Source organism: Urocampus carinirostris, chromosome 19 (genome assembly GCF_059441175.1).
Source record: "Urocampus carinirostris isolate Australia breed hairy pipefish chromosome 19, RoL_Ucar_1.0, whole genome shotgun sequence".
NCBI classification, from domain to species: Eukaryota; Metazoa; Chordata; class Actinopteri; order Syngnathiformes; family Syngnathidae; genus Urocampus; species Urocampus carinirostris.
In genome coordinates this window covers 12385682-12402239 of record NC_142367.1, presented here as the reverse complement: position 1 = coordinate 12402239, position 16558 = coordinate 12385682, and the positions used below count along the sequence as shown (strand labels likewise).

The 16558-nt window shown below is 37.9% G+C and overlaps 1 protein-coding gene across 2 annotated transcripts in view; it reads right to left on the bottom strand.

The window, feature by feature from the left end:
* Positions 1–11702, bottom strand: part of sdk2b (sidekick cell adhesion molecule 2b) — a 104601-nt gene extending 92899 nt beyond the window's left edge. For both annotated transcript variants that reach the window (XM_088324244.1, XM_088324245.1), the window contains exon 1: positions 11548–11702. In XM_088324244.1, coding sequence (XP_088180370.1) covers positions 11548–11627 — 80 coding nt within the window. In that variant the 5' untranslated portion in view covers positions 11628–11702. The remainder of the gene's footprint in view (positions 1–11547) is intronic.
* Positions 11703–16558: the final 4856 nt, after the last annotated feature.

Here is a 16558-nt window from a genome sequence, read left to right as displayed (position 1 = left end):
GCCAAATGTGAGTACTTTTTAAGGACTTTCAGTGTGAACATTCCCATTTTTCTAGTACCATTAAAAGAAAATATCTGGTGTGAATCATGTGTTTTGTAGAGCCTGTCACGATTACCCATTGCCCTTACCTGTGCCCACTCGTTTGGCGCCAGCTGTTGCTCGTTGCTTGATTGGTTCCCCTCTTATCTAAACTCAGTACTCTATTGACCCCTTGTCAGTCCGTCAGCGAACCTCCGCACTTGCAAGGCAAGCACTATTTGATTCTGGCTCCCGTCTGTCCCATCCTTACCTGTATCCTGCTCGTCTGCCCCTGGCTTCGCGATCGTCTCTGGCTCCCTGACCTTTTTCTGCCTATCGACCACGCTCCGATCGCTCGCCCCAGCTACTCAATTCGTTTCTGCCCATCCACCACACTCCAATCGCCCGTCCCGGCTACTCAACTCGTTTCTGCCCATCGACCACGCCGCGAACGCCCGTCCCGGCAACTCAAATCGTTCCTGCCTTCCGACCACGCTCCGATCCCGTGAGCTCCCTGCTCCTCCTGGCCAGCGATCGCCGGATTCCTGGCGTTTGCTTTCCCATACCTGACTTCTCAGCTTCCGCAATAAGGTTTGTGTGAAACGTTACGCATTTGGGTCTACCATCTGTTCTGGTTCTGACAAGAGCCACAGATATCTGCGATTTATCGAGAAATATTATTTTTAAATGTAGAGTAAATCCAGAATGTATTCATTTTTGAGACAAATCTCAATATAAGTTTCAAGTAAAAATGATGCTTCCATTTTCAGTTGCAGGAAGTTCTTCCCATTGTAATTTACCACTGGGAAATGCTACCTTAAAATGTTTGCTTGACTCTTAATAAAGGTCCACAATTTATACATAATCCTTGATTCAGTTCACCAAAAACTCAAGCACTTTTCAAGCCTTGAAAGAACAAAGTTTAAATTCAAGCATTTTAAAGGATTTCAAGCACCTGTACGAATGCTGTAGTTTATTTTTGTTAAGGTTTTTTTTTGGGGGGGGGGTGGGGGGTTTGATGTTATGTACATATTCTGTGTTGTTCATGTTCTTATGTGTTATCGAGAATATATTTGTTTTTGAGACAAATCTCTCCCAGTCTAGATGTCAGGTCAAATCTTACATTTTCAGTTGCAGTAAGTTCTTCCTATGACAATTTAGCACTGGGAAACACTATCTTATTCTTTTGCATGGCCCATAATAATAATCCATAATTGATACATAATCCTTGCACTAATACACATTTCATAGTGTTCTGTTTAGATGTAGCATGCACCTGTCCTCTAGAGGGCGGTGACGCTGCATACAGGGTTCATACACCTTTTTATGGCTAAATTTAAGCACTTTTCAGGCACTTTCAAGGCCAATTTTTATATTTTTTCTGTCCATTCAAAGGAAGAAATACAGCGCCGATCAAAAGAAGGTTTTTTGGTTGAATATGAAGACTTTAATAAAGTCGCTATCTTGCTGCCAGCACACACTTTGAGCAATTTTGAGTATTTCCTATCCATGTCAAAGGGTTGGTATAAACTGACATGAATTCTGCCATTCTGCTTCAACAATGCAAACACGGACAGGGCTATAAAGGGGTTGAGTAATATTTGAGTTCAATACGAAAGCCAAAAAAAAAGTACTGTATGTATAAAAAGAAGAAAATGAGCCAAATTTGGACTAATTTTATTGATACTGATTGTGCTTTCAATTGTTTTATCCATTTCAATTTATATTTTTTTTCGTGTGTTTTTCAAAGGATCTGTGTCTGAATTAGTTAAAATATAATTGTAAATCGTTATTTATTTTAAATGTTATTATTTATTTATAGAACTGAAGAGTAATATTTTTAATTTATATTTTATTGTTTTCTACTTGTGTCGTTCATCTTTAAATCTGTTCAGTGTGTAAAAAGCTAGCATTGCTTCGTATTTTACAATTTATTTGTATGTCTGTCAATATCTTAATTTATATTTCATGTGTTTATCAGGGATCCCTTGCAAAACATATACAAATATTAAACATACTAAATGCATTGGTTCATACTGTTTTATTATTATTAAATATTTATATATGTACAGTAATATATATAAATAAATATATATAAAGTGAGCCGAGCCAAAAGAGCTAGTTTTCTGAATAGAGCTGTCCTCTTGGGTGCCACCTGTGGGGGGCGGTGACACTTGACATGACACCACCTTCATGACAAACCACCAGAGCAGGCATGTCAGCGTCATTTTTTCACACTTTCTTTTAATTTTCAATTTATTGCGTGGTCCACAGTCAGACTGCTAAGACCATAACAATGGCAAACATTTCAATCATTTTCAAGAACTTCACCCAAAATTCAACAATTTGTGTCACCTTAAAAATACGACATTAAAATTCAAGCATTTCCAAGGATTTCAAGTACCCCTACGAACCCTATTCATAGTACACTGCCATACAAACTAGTGCCAGCTGCAGAAAATAAGGATAGAAAAAAAGCAAAGCCACCAGAAAGCATTGTCGACCTGATTCTTTTAGCAGGCAGGCTTGTTGTGGAAAATGGCAACCATTTCAAGCATTTACAGGCACATCGCCCAAATATTTTGCAATCTTCAAAATCCAATTATTTTGAATTGAATTGTCCTTATTGACTTTGATATCAACGTTGTGAAACACTGTATGCAACAATTTTGGACATGGTATTCCAAAGTATACCTGTAATAAATATTTCAGAGAGGGAAACAATAAACAAAAAAGACTATAAGGATGAAAGAGAGAACACCAATATTTACAACATAGTGGATTCCTTCTTTTAATGCTACTGGTGAAATTGAATAACAATTCCTTCAAAACTGCTTGAATTTGACCATGAAAAAGGGGTACGAACCCTGAAAAATGACTTTTAAACAGAGTAACAATTTATTCATTCATTTTTTTTGTGGTAGGGGGCACTCCAGCAGTCCTGGCCTAAACTAGTCGCTAGCTAGCTAGCGCTCAAATCAGTAGTCAAGCATCGCAACAGGAAACGAGTGCTATCCATCACTCGACATTGTTGCTAGCGCACTCATTATGCAGCAGATGAAAGTTGCCTGATAGAACTTCTTTTTATGATTTTTTTTTTTTGCAAGCGCCATCCTTGCTGACAGCATTTCCTTTGATCCATATTTCAAACTGCTCGGTTCCAAATTCATGCAAAAGAGACTTTTAAAGTCGGGGGGGAGTGGGGGAATGGAAAAAAAGACATTTTTTTTTTAGCGTCCGTTGGCGCCGAGAGCAGCTGCTTCAAATACTGACGTGACCTTGCGTCCGAGTCAGTTGGCTAATCGATAGCGCTAGATGGCACCTCAATGCTACATAGCCGATTATGAGTATGCTTCTTCTTCGCAAAAAATTACAATTGCCTTTTACGCTAACAGGTAGCTTTTTGTACGCCGAAAACTAGCATTGTCTACTTCAATGGAGAAAACTAGTTATGTCTTCTTCTACGCCATAAACTAGAATTGTCTTCCACTACGCCAGAGACGAATGTCTATTTTTCATGCCGAAAACTAGCATTGTGTTTTTCTAGGCCAAAAGCTAGCGCCGTCTTCTTCTGCGCCAAAAACTAGTGTAGTCTTTTTCCATGCCGCAAACAAGTGTCGTCTTTTTCTATGCTGAAAACTAGCATTGTTTTCTTCTATGATGACAAATAGTTTTGTGTTCTTCTAGGTAAAACAAACTAGCGTTGTCTTATTCCATGCAGAAAATTCATCTTCTACGCTGTTAACTAACATTGTATTCTTCTCCATAAACTAGCATTTTCTTCCACTACGCCGAAAACTAATGTCTTCTTTTACACTGAAAACTAGCATTGTCTTGTTCTATGCTGAGACTAGCAATGTTTTCTTCTACAATTAAAAGAAGTGTTGAGTTCTTTTAGGCCAAAGCATAGCAAAGTCTTCTTCTGCGTTGAATTCTAGTTCAGTCTTCTTCCACGCCGCAAACTAGCAGTCGTTTCTACGCCGCAAACAAGTGTTGTCTTTTCAATGCTGAAAACTAGCATTGTCATTTTCCGCGCCATGAACTAGCATTGTCTTTCACTTTGCCGAAGACTAATGTCTTCTTTTATGTCGAAAAACTAGCATCGTCTTGTTCTAGCCCAAAAACTTCTTTTTCTGTGCCAAAAATTAGTGTAGTGTTCTTCTATGCCACAAACTAGCACAGTCTTTTTTTCTGCAGAAAAACTACCTTAGTCTTCTTCTATGTCACAAACAAGGGTTGTCATTTTCTACGCTGAAAACTAGTATTGTCTTCTTCTACAACGAAAACTAGTGTTATAATCTTTCAAGCCGAAAAATAGTGTTGTCTTTTTCTACACTGAAAGTGTGTTGTGATGTGTTCTTCTAGGTCAAAAACTAACATTATTTTCTTCCAAGCCGAAATCTAGCGTTGTCTTTTACTACGACAAAAACTGCCATTGTTTTCTTCCACACTAAAAACTGGGGAAGTCTTCTTCCATGGAGAAAAATAATGTTGTCTTCTTCTATGCCACAAACTGGCCTTTTCTTCTTTTACGCTGAAAACTGGCGTTGTCTTGTTCTATGCCAAAAACTAGCCTTGTCTATTTCTAGGACAAATATTAACATTGAGTGATTCTACGTTGAAAACTAGTGTTGTCTTCTGCTAGGTCCAATAATAGCGTTGTCTTTTTCTACTTCGGAAACTAGCATTGCCTCCTAGCAGTGTCTTCTTTGGCGCTGAAAACTACTGTGTTGGTGTTCTATACCCTAAACTAGCGTTGTCTTCTTCTATGATAAAACATAGCTTCTTTGTATTCTATAGGGAAAACAATTGTCATTTTCTTTCTTTTCCAGACACTAGCGTCTTCTTTGCTGGAAATTCCCATCATCATTTAGGGTGGAAATTAGCATAACCATTTTGGTGAAAACTAGCTTTATCATATACATCAACACCTAGCTTCTTCTACGCGGAAAATTAAAATACATGTCCCCATAGTGAAAAAAAAACTCATTTGTTCTTTGTTGTAAACCAGTACCTTCATTCTTCGCCTAAAACTAAACACATTCACTATACTGAAAATATGCGTCTTCCTCTTTAAATATTAGCCTCTTAATCCAGTCCGAAAACTAGTAATTTTATTCTATTAGTAGGAAGGTCTCGCCTCCAAAGAAATAGCTTATTTAACCCATCAAATATGCGTCTTCATCTTTGACATTAACTAGCTTCTTTGATGCCGAAAACTAGCGTCATTGTGTGACTTACGCTCCAGTTTGAGGTTTTTTTTTTTTTGTGGTAAATGGTCTGCATTTAGATAGCGCTTTTCAAGTTGTCTCTATTTATTATTTACCAAAATTGTTACATACTGTATGTTGCAATAATACTACTACTACTAATAATAATAATACATTGTTTTTCGAAGCACCTTCAGGACACCCAAGGTCGCTGTACATATAGTAGGACACAACAACAAAGAGTATAACAAGCAAATAATAAAGAGCAAATAGAACACATGAGTTAAAGAGGTGAGTTATGAGTCCGGATTTGAAGGTGGACAGGGTCGCAGAATTTCGGAGGTCAGGCGGCAATGAGTTCCAGAGCTGGGGGGCAGAGCGGCTGAAAGCTCTGCTCCCCATGGAGCTGAGGCAGGCAAAGGGAATAGTGGGATGGAGGAAGATAATCCGAGGGGGCGGGATACCGTGGCAATTTGAAAGAGGTAGAGAGGGGCAAGGTTTATGAATGGTAATGTAGGTGTAGAGAAGGCTTTTGTAATTCATTCTATGGTTGATTGGGAGCCAGTGGGGTTGCTGAAGGACAGGGGTGATGTGATGGCAAGGGGGTTTGTGGGTAATAACGCGTGCACCAGAGTTATGGTCCAGCTGAAGTTTATGGAGGGACCTTTGAGGTAAGCCATAGAGGAAGGAATTACAGTAATCAATCCATGACAAGGCTATGGACAAGGATAAGGATAAGTATGTTTTATTTTGTATAAATGATTCCAATTTTACATGCATTTTTTGTGTTTTTATGTTTTCTTTTGTTTTTTAGCTCAAAGAATTAAAATTACAAAGGGTTTTTGACGTAAATTCCATGTTCAAGGTTTCTTTTTTCCTCATGCTGAGGTTTTGAGTTTTTCCTTGCTCACCTGTTGGTTTAAGATCAGGCGATGGTGTAATTGTAATCTTTTGCAGTCTTTTGAGGCATTTTGTGATTAAGGGCTATTCAAATAAATGTGACTTGACTTGACTTGAATCCGTTTCTGGGGATTTCCCTCAAGTCACGTGAATCAACAACTGATGTTATTTTTCTCTTTTCTAAATTGTTTTCATTTAAAAATAAGCCCCCACAGAAAATACCAAAGATAAGTCTACATCAGGGGTGTCAAACTCGGGGGCCACACAACAGAACAAACATTCTTTCGGGGGCCGGACTTGTGGATTAAAGGAAATAAAAAGAGAGAGAAAGAAATAAGAGAAAGACAGAAAGGGAGAGAGCGAGAGAGCGAGAGAGAGAGAGAGAGAGAGAGAATGTGAGAAACAAAAGAGATAAAAAGAGAAATAGTGAGAGAGGGGGAAAGAAAGAGAGATAAATAAATAAATCCAAAGAGAGATAGAAAGAGAGAAGGTGAGAAAAGAGAAGGAGAAAAGGAGAGAAGGGGAAAGCAATAGAGAGAGAGAGAGAGAGAGAGAGTGAGAGAAAAGAGAGAGAAAAGGAAAAAAGGACGAAAGAGCAAAAGAAAGTAAAAAAGATATGAAGAGAAAGAGACACAGCGGAACAAAGGAAAGAAAACGAGAGACAGAGAGTGAAAGAAAGAGAAAAAGAGAGAAAGAGAGAGTGAGAGAGAGATAGGGAGGAATAGTGAAAGAGAGACAGAGAGAGAAAGAAATACAAGTACAGCGTATGTGAGAGGCACCTGGCTTTGGCAACACCAAGTGGACATATTTTAACCTGCAGCTCGTTTTTCTCTTGCGCTTCCCCCAGCGTTGTCTGATTGAGTTGTCCCGCGGGCTGCCTGTTCTTGAGACCCCTGGTCTACATTCTCTTTTTATATGATTTTCTTGGCTACCAAAAAGCAGATTTTTATAAAAACATTTTTCCTACACAACCTTTGTACAAGGTTACAATTTTCGGGTTGTTGCAAACACAAAAGTATATCAAAAGTGTTTGAATATGAATTCGATTCCCATTCAAAAAAGAATGTCACTTATTCAGAAATGGTCAACGTTGCTTTTCTCTATTCTGAAATGTAATCATTGAGAAACAAGCTTCTCAAAGATTTTGACGGAAAGTCGAGCTATTTTTCATATTTTGTCAAACGCAACTGTTGTATTATGTTATCTATTTTGTTTTTTGTTTTTTGTTTTTATTCACAAACAAAAACAATACTAAACAAAGTATTTGGTGTGAATTCCGAGTTTTACCCTATCTACGTAGTCATAGAAATCATAACTCGTTGAGAATTCATTGATTTTGTTAGTTGCTTTTTCTTTTTTTTTTTTTTAGAAAATGTCTTTATTTCAAAATAAGCACCAGCCAAGAAAAATCACAGATATACATTCTATTAATGGGACAGTGTGTAATATTTAACCACTAGATGTCTCTGTATCGTGTTGTGAAACCAAAAATGAGTGCTAAAAAGCACAAGGAAAAGACTCAATGTGACCGTAAGGCAATGTTTTTCCTTTTTAGATATTTGCCCAGCCTTTTGTAAATAAAAAGGAAAGAGAAAGGAAAAATAAAATGAGAAAGAAAGGAAAAAAAAGTGAAGTGAAAAACAAGGAAAAACACAAAAGAAAAAAGGAGAAATGGGAATGTAGAAAGAAGCAGAAGAGAAAAAGGAAGGAAAATGGAAAACAGAAAAAGAAGAAATAACAATATAGAAAACGAAAAAAGATGAAAATGGAAAAACAAGGGTGGAAGGAAAAAGTCAGGGCTGAGATAAAAGATGAGAAACGGAAAAAAAGACAGGAAAAGTAAAACTAAGAAGAAAAAGGCAGCATCACAGAAAACAGAAGGAAATGACCAGAAAAGGGTCAAAAAAGAAAGAAAAGAAGAAAAAAGAAGAAGAAGACAGGACAGGTTATTGTTTCTTTGAGGGGTACCCCTAGCAGCAAGATGCCCAACAAATATGTCAGCTCCCTTTAGGTGATCCACAAATGAATACACATTTCCCCACCAACGAGTATTTTCAATAATGCAAATTTATATAAATGTTTATGTCTCTTTGTTTATGATTCAAATCAATATTGTTTTCTTTGGAATCAATGACGTTATTTTGTTGTTGACTCATTGGTTTTGACCTGTTTTTATTTTAATGTTCGAATAAAGTTTCATTCATTTTTTGACCACCAGGGGGTGGTAGATAATTCACACTGCCTCTTTCATTTGTTTTTGTTTTTTTTCATAAGCCAATCAAAAGAGAACAAGCGTGACGATGCAAGTGACATTTGACCGTTCTCGTGATTGAGTCGTAACCGTTTTATTAAGTCAGACCGAACGAATCAAACTCCGACCGGCGATAGATTTGTCACGAATCGCCGGGACTGATCTCATCACACGCCGATTCACTTCACATTCGTCACAAATATTCTGCAGATGTCGCAATTTCACGCCAAATTAAAGCTAACGCGGACTAAAACAGAAGATGGCGCCAGATTGCTTTATTCTCAGGCTGGGCAATTACCGGATTTCCTAGACTATAAGGCACACCTAAAAAACCCAAATTGGTCAGAAATTTGAAAGTGTGCCTAATTACCTGGTTTTCCTTATATACAGCAAACGATTCTGGATAAGATTAGAAATGCATACAGTAGAAACACAAGGTTTTTCGGTTTACTCGCATACCTTGACAACAATTTATCTCTCGTCTCAATAAACTGGCTAGGAAAGCGAGCTCTGTTGTGGGCAAAGAGCTGGACAGCCTAACAACAGCAGCTGAGAGACAGGCACTGAAAAAGCTGAGGTCAATCATGGACAATCCATCGCATCCGCTTCACAGCATTATCTCCGGACAGAAGAGCAGTTTCAGTGACAGACTGCTGTCACTGTCTTGTACTACGGACAGACTGAAGAGTTCTTTTCTTCCTCATGCCATGAGGCTCTTTAACTCCACCCGGCAGAGTAAAGGCCCACATTAAACCACACCACCTACATTGGATCTTACTGCATTATGTGTTCTGTGTAGCACTATTTAGTTAATCTATATAACATGCTAAAGTGGGCATTTGCACGTCACACTGGGTATTTGTATATTGTTTTCTTTTGGCTTTATTATTGTATTGTTCTCAGCTCAGGGATGCTGCTGGAAATGTGAATTTCCCTTAGGGGATGAATAAAGTATCTATCTATCTATCTATCTATCTATCTATGAGTCAATATGCATTGCTGCCACAAATCGATAGTACATTCTATGCAACCGGATTCGAACCCGGGCTATGGCGGTGAGGGCCCTGACACTCTTACACTTCTAAAAGTGGTACAGATGACTTACAAAAGCGTTACAGTTTATCTCATTACTACTCTTTTTAACTCCTGGTGCAAGATTTGCATAGTCCATTCTGATTGGTTATTTAGTCTCGCCACTTATTCACCAGTGCGTCAATGACGTTGCGAAAGACAGAAAAAGAAAACAGAAAGTCTTTCAACAAAATACTATACAAGCTCTTTTATGTATGTATATATATTAAACTGAGAGGTATTTGAAAAACAGGTGCAGAAGCGGAGAAGCTGTTTAACCCAATGGTGGGCAAACTACGTCCTGCGTGCCACATTTGGGCCACCAGCATTTTCTATCCGAATCGCCAAACAAATGGTCAAAATATTACGATAGTTATAAATAATAAGTAGAGTTCTACTAATAAAACATGTTTTTAAAAACAAATTCAAACAAGGTAAATACTATGCCAGAAATACTACAAAAACACTGCACAATTACTCCAAAACTAAAGATTTAGTGCTTATAAACATGGACCTAAATGTACAATTTTAAGTTCTCAAAAGAAAAACAAATATATGGAAATATTACAAATTACTACTACAGTAAAACTATAATACAAATATATGAATACATATTTATTCCAATTAAATACTACAAAACTACAACTACAGTAATATGACAAAAATTGTCACGGTCGCCATGGCGACCAGTCTGCCACGCCCCCGAACTCAAGCTGTAGCAGATCAGCTGATTGCTGGTCTGCTACTTAAGGCTGGGTTGTGGGTTTGGCGGGCGCTGGCTCATTACACATTCCCCGGTCTGCTATGCCTTGTCCTGTTTTAGTTTTAAATATTTTCCGTCTGTTATGCCCTGTCCTGTTGAGTTCGTGCCGGAGGAACTCTGTACCGTTCTGTTCTGAGTGTAAGAATGTTTTTGTTTGTCTTGTCCCTGAGTTTTGGACAACTTTTATTTTGTTAAATAAAACTTATGGATCGTCACGCAATTGAGTTCTCCCTTCCTGCCTCCTGCCTCCGTTCTGGTCCGATCACCCCTTCCACTCCACCACGCCTCGTGACAGCCCCCTTCCATTCCGCGACAAAAAATACTAAAAAAATACAACAAAATATTGTTTATTGTGTCAATACTACACACATATTATTATATAAAGGCTTCAAACACCTCTACAGAAATAATAAAAAAACACCACTACAGAATTATTACAACAGAAATACTACAAAAATAAAACTATAGAAATATTTCTAAAATACTCAACTAAACAATAACACTACAGTAATACCATAACATAAAATACTACAAGAGAAATATTAAGAGCTATATACTCCTGAACTACTGCTAGAGAAACATTACGACAGAAGCACAGCAAAAATACTACAGTAGCGCTACTATGGATATACTACAAAAATAGTACTGCCCAAATACCGTAAAACTACTTAACAAATAAACCAACAGTAATAAAACAAAAATCCTAAAGAAATACCACAGAATATTATTTAAATACAACTATAGTAATACTAAAAAACTAAATATCAAATTTAGTGCTTAAAACAGGGACTTTATATAATTTATTTGCATTAATTGTGAGCGTTTATAAACCAATTTGATGAAAAGAATCAATTTAAAACCAAATATAAATTCATATACAGTTTAAATGTCTGCTTCTATATTTATTCATAAACGAGAACAATTTGGATATGTCTCCAAGATTGGCCCCTTGGTCAAATTGTCTTAACTCAATGATGCCTGTAACTCTATAAAGTTGCCTTCCCCCGGTTTAACTTTTTAGAATGCTCTAAGCCAATCAGTGCATCGGACCTGTGAGTATAAATGTGTGATAATGAGAAAAGCGGTAATGTCCTTTCATATGTCATCTATAACTCTGGCAGTTGCATTAATATATCCTGTAGGTGTATAAAGAGCCCAACAGTTATACACTAATGGACACGGGAGCTGTTACTGTAGTCCGTTTGCCTTATAGTCAGATGCGCCGTGTGTATAAAAAAATCTCCGACAAGAGACATTTTTCGGGGTTGCGCCTTTTAATCGGGTGCGCCTTATAGCGCGGAAAATACGGTAGTTGTAGGGATTAATATTCGCACCTGTATTCCAGAGAGAACCGTGTGAGCTCGGTTCCGTTGTGGATCCACTTGAACTCTAGAGGCCAGCTGCCCTCCGCCATGCAGGTCAGAACCAGACGGTTGCGCTCCAAATGGAGCTGGCTTCGCACCGGCTCCGTTTTGAAGTAGGGGGGCACGTCATCTGCAATCGGAATGAAAAATTGTTAGCGTGTTCAATAGGACATCATTAAAGACACAATGAAAAGATGACCATGGCTTAGTGCAGGCGTGTCAAACTCATTCTAGCCGGGGGGCACATGCTAGAAAACAAAATCTCACCAGTCTAGTACGTTTAAGAGAAAGAAAGAAAGGGAATGAGAGAGAGAGAGAGAGAGAGAGAGAGATAAAAAGAAAGAGAGGGAACAAGGGAGACAGAATAAGAGAGAGGTAGAAGGTAAGAGAGCCAGAAAAAGGGAGGGAGTGAAATAGAGAGAGCACAATAGAAAGAAAAATGGAGAACATTTTTTTTCCTTTTTTACCAGTCTTTCCCCATCAAACCTAGAGTTAGATAACCTTAACATCAAAGCAGGTTTATCCAACTTGTACTTGATGATCCGCATCCAAAATCATAGAAGCAACACACATTATTTTCCTTTTTTTACCATCCCCCCATCAAACCTAGAGTTTGATAAACCTAACATCAAAGCAGGTTTTCATCAACTTGAACTTTATGGTTTCTTCCAAGACAATAGAAGAGGCACAATTCTTTCTTTTTTTCATCTAACCTAGAGTAAGATGACTCTAACATTAAACCAAGTTTATTCAAAATAAAACTTAATGCTCGGCGTCCAAGATCATAGAAGCAACACACATTGTTTTCCTATTTAGCATTTGTTTTCCCCATCAAACCTAGGGTTAGATAACCCTAACACCAAAGCGGGTTTCTCCAACTTGAAATTGATGGTTGCGTCCAAGATAACAGAAGTGGCACAATTCTTTCTTTTTTTCATCTAACCTAGAGTTAGATGACCCTCACATTTCAACAGGTTTATCTGACTTGATCTTGATTGTTGTCGTCTAAATCGTAGAGGAACACAGATTTTAATTTTCCTTTTTTCCCATCAAACCTAGAGTAAGATAACTCTAACATTTAACTGAGTTTATTTGTATTTATTATTATTCAGCCAGTATCAACCATCAACATGATATTTACCGGAAATCATTTTGTCACGCGAAGCTATCGACGTGACTCGTCGCCTTCGATCGGCGCCGGGTTTTTTAGACCCAACTTCTGTGTTGAGAGTCATTAGGTGACCAAACCCCCCAATTCCAACCCTTAATGCCGAGCAGGGCCAATGGGTACCAATGTTGTAAGACTTAGGTATGACTCGGCCGAGGCTTGAACCAGCGACCTCTCAGTCTCTGAGCGGGCGCCCTACCATCTAGGCTACCGCGCTGGTGTCCATAGAAGCAACACACATTATTTTCCTACTTAGCATTTTTCACCATCAAACCTAGGGTTAGATAGACCTAACATCAAAGCAGGTTTATCCAACTTGAACTTGATGGTTGCGTCCAAGATAATATAAGTGGCACAATTTTTTCATTTTTTTCATCTAACCTAGAGTTAGATGGCCCTCACATTAAAACAGGTTTATCTAATTTGATCTTGATTGTCGCCGTCTAAATTGTAGAAGAACACACAATTTATTTATCCTTTTTTCCCATCAAACATAGAGTAAGATAACCCTAAAATTGAACTAAGTTAATTCAAAATAAAACTTAATGCTCGGCGTCCAAGATCATAGAAGCAACACACATTGTTTTCCTATTTAGCATTTTTTTCCCCATCAAACCTAGGGTTAGATAACCCAAACATAAAAGCAGGTTTATCCAACTTGAACTTGATGGTTGCGGCTAAGATAATAGAAGTGGCACAATTCTTTCTTTTTTTTTTTTAATTTAACCTACAGTTAGATGACCCTCACATTTCAACAGGTTTATCTAACTCGATATTGATTGTCGTCGTCTAAATCGTAGAAGAACACAGATTTTAATTTTCATTTTTCCCATCAAACCTAGAGTAAGATAATTCTAACATTTAACTGAGTTTATTAAAAAAAAACAAAAAAAACAACTTGATGCTCGGTGTCCAAGATCATAAAAACAACACACATTGTTTTCTTATTTAGCATTTTTCCCCATCAAACCTAGGGTTAGATAACCCTAACATCAAAGCAGGTTTATCCAACTTGAACTTGATGGTTGCGTCCAAGATAATAGAAGTGGCACAATTATTTCTCTTTTTCCATCTAACCTAGAGTTAGATGACCCTCACATTAAAACAAGTTTATATCCAATTCAAGCTTGATTGTGGGCATTCTTGATTGTAGGAGCAACACATTCATTATCTCTCCCCCTTCTTTGAAATCAAACTAGAATTAGATAACCCTCACATTAAACCGGGTTTATGTAACTCCAAATTTATGGTTATTCTTTTCCTCTCTTTTTTTAAATCTCTTCACATCTCAATCAAGGACCTGTCAAGCCCCCCTGGAGTTGCTCATTTCTCAGTGTTGATGAACGGCGCCTTCGCTGCCGCCACCGCCGAGAGCTCACTTGATGATGATTGTAAATATAGAAGCCATTAATTGGATGGCTGCATGATATAATTATCAAATTGACTGATAATCAAGCGGCCAAATTAAACTGTCAGGATGATCTATTGTGCTTATATTTCGCCCCGGCGTTTCAGCGTGACAGGCTCGTTGGGGGAGGGGGCATTATAACCAGAGTCGAAAAAAATGAAATTAAATATGTCTATATGTATATTTATATATGTAAATATGTAAGTTAGAGAGTGATCACTTATGTTTTTTTTTTTTTAAAATTCCGATTTAAAATGTGTCAAAATTAATAGTGTATTTATTACCGTCTTATTATAATTACGATATTCCGTCGACAGTACATAATAGACGTTATACATTCCGCACCCTGTTTTTTTCCCCCTGACTGAATTATTTATCATGTTGTGAACACTTGTTTGTGTCTACATTATTCCTGTTCAGTGTCGAGCTGTCCGACATATTTTTCTCCTCCTCTGGGGGCCACATACAGAAAAATTGAAGGACACATGACTCAATGGAGACGCGCCACAAAATAAAGATTTTCTTGTTCATTTTTTATTAATCTTGCTTCGTTTTTAACAACAAAAAAACAACAACTAGAGGGGTTAAAATATGACAAACAAAAAAGAAGAAAAGTAAAAGAAGCTTGTTACTTTCCAAATAGAATTAAAATCAGATGAAAAAGGTTGTAAAACATAAAAATAAACAAATAAAGGCCGATAAAAGGTAATAGAAAAACCAAAAAAGGTAAAAAAATTGCTCATTTAAAGCTGATAAATAGATAATAGAGATAGTAATAAAAGGCTATCAAATCTATTAAAAACAAACAAACCCAATATAAAGCTAATAAATGCTAATAAAAGAAAAAAAGCTAATAAAACCTAATAAAAAGCTAATAAAGGCTAATAAATGCAAAAAATAAGCAAATACAAGTTGATAAAAACGTATACTGTATAAGCTATACAACGCTAATAAAAGCAAAAATGCAGGTAAAATCTAAGGGAAGCTATAAAAAAATACGAAAAAGGTAATACTGTCATGAACTGGAACAGGATACGGACCCAATCGCGTGATGTTCTCACACAAGGCTTTATTTTACGGGAAATGGGGAGTCATGCACGTTGGGCAGATGGTCTGGCGGGGAAAGACAGGAAGCTAGAGACCGACGAGATCAATTCCAATTGCCTGAGTTGATACCGGACAGATGGGGTCGATACCGGACAGGACGGGACAGACAAGATAGGTAACAAATCAGGATATAGAAAATAAACAGGAAAAAAAATCACGGGAACAAAAACTGGAGAAAATATCAAACAGGACAAAAACTAGACGGAAACAAAACTGGAAACCGAAATTAAACAGGAAAAAATAAACGGGAACAATACCGGGCAGAAAATACCAAAAGGAACAGGACCGAGTCAAAACCCAAATCTTGCGGGGAAGAAGTTCATTGACAGGCTGACCCGGAAAGCGTGACAGCGCTGAGCTTAAAGTAGACAGAAAGCCAATCTGTTCATGAGCCGCAGCTGGCGCCACACGGGTGGGGCCAATTGGGCGTCATGGCAACCGTGACAAATACATATGCCCCACTACTTACGAAAAACGGTACATACAGACATTTTTTTCGGGATGTTAAAGAATATCCGGACATTGCTGTAAGTTATATTTTGTATAGTGTGCACCTTTTTCCGAGTACAGGACAGTCTCAGTTTGAGTGTAAACATACTACTGTATACCGTACCTCCAGTGCACTAAGGAATTTGATGTTTTTATTGTTTAATATGCCGTGCATCCATTCGATATGGTTGGTATAAAGTGTAAGGTGTCACGGCATGGAGTGGAGTGAAAGGAGTGATCGGACCAGAACGGAGGCAGGAGGCAGGAAGGGAGAACTCAATTGCGTGACGATCCATAAGTTTTATTTAACAAAATAAAAGTTGTCCAAAAGTCAGGGACAAGACAAACAAAAACATTCTTACAATCAGAACAGAACGGTACAGAGTTCCTCCGGCACGAACTCAACAGGACAGGGCATAACAGACGGAGAATGTTTTAAAAACTAAAACAGGACAAGGCATAGCAGACCGGGGAATGTGTAATGAGCCAGCGCCCGCCAAACCCACAACCCAGCCTTAAGTAGCAGACCAGCAATCAGCTGATCTGCTTCAGCTTGAGTTCGGGGGCGCGGCAGACTGGTCGCCATGGCGACCGTGACATAAGGAGGCGAGCTGTTTCATTTGAAATAAAAGTGGAATATGGAAGCTCGATGCTGTTGAGAAAATGGTTGGATTGCTTTTTTCCGGCCACTTTTTACCACGAAGGAGGACCTCTTGAAGCGCATCTTCCAAAAGTAAGTTAAACTCAACTTTATTTATCTTTATAGAGCATATTCATTTATTATTTATTTATTTTTCAGTACAAAATGA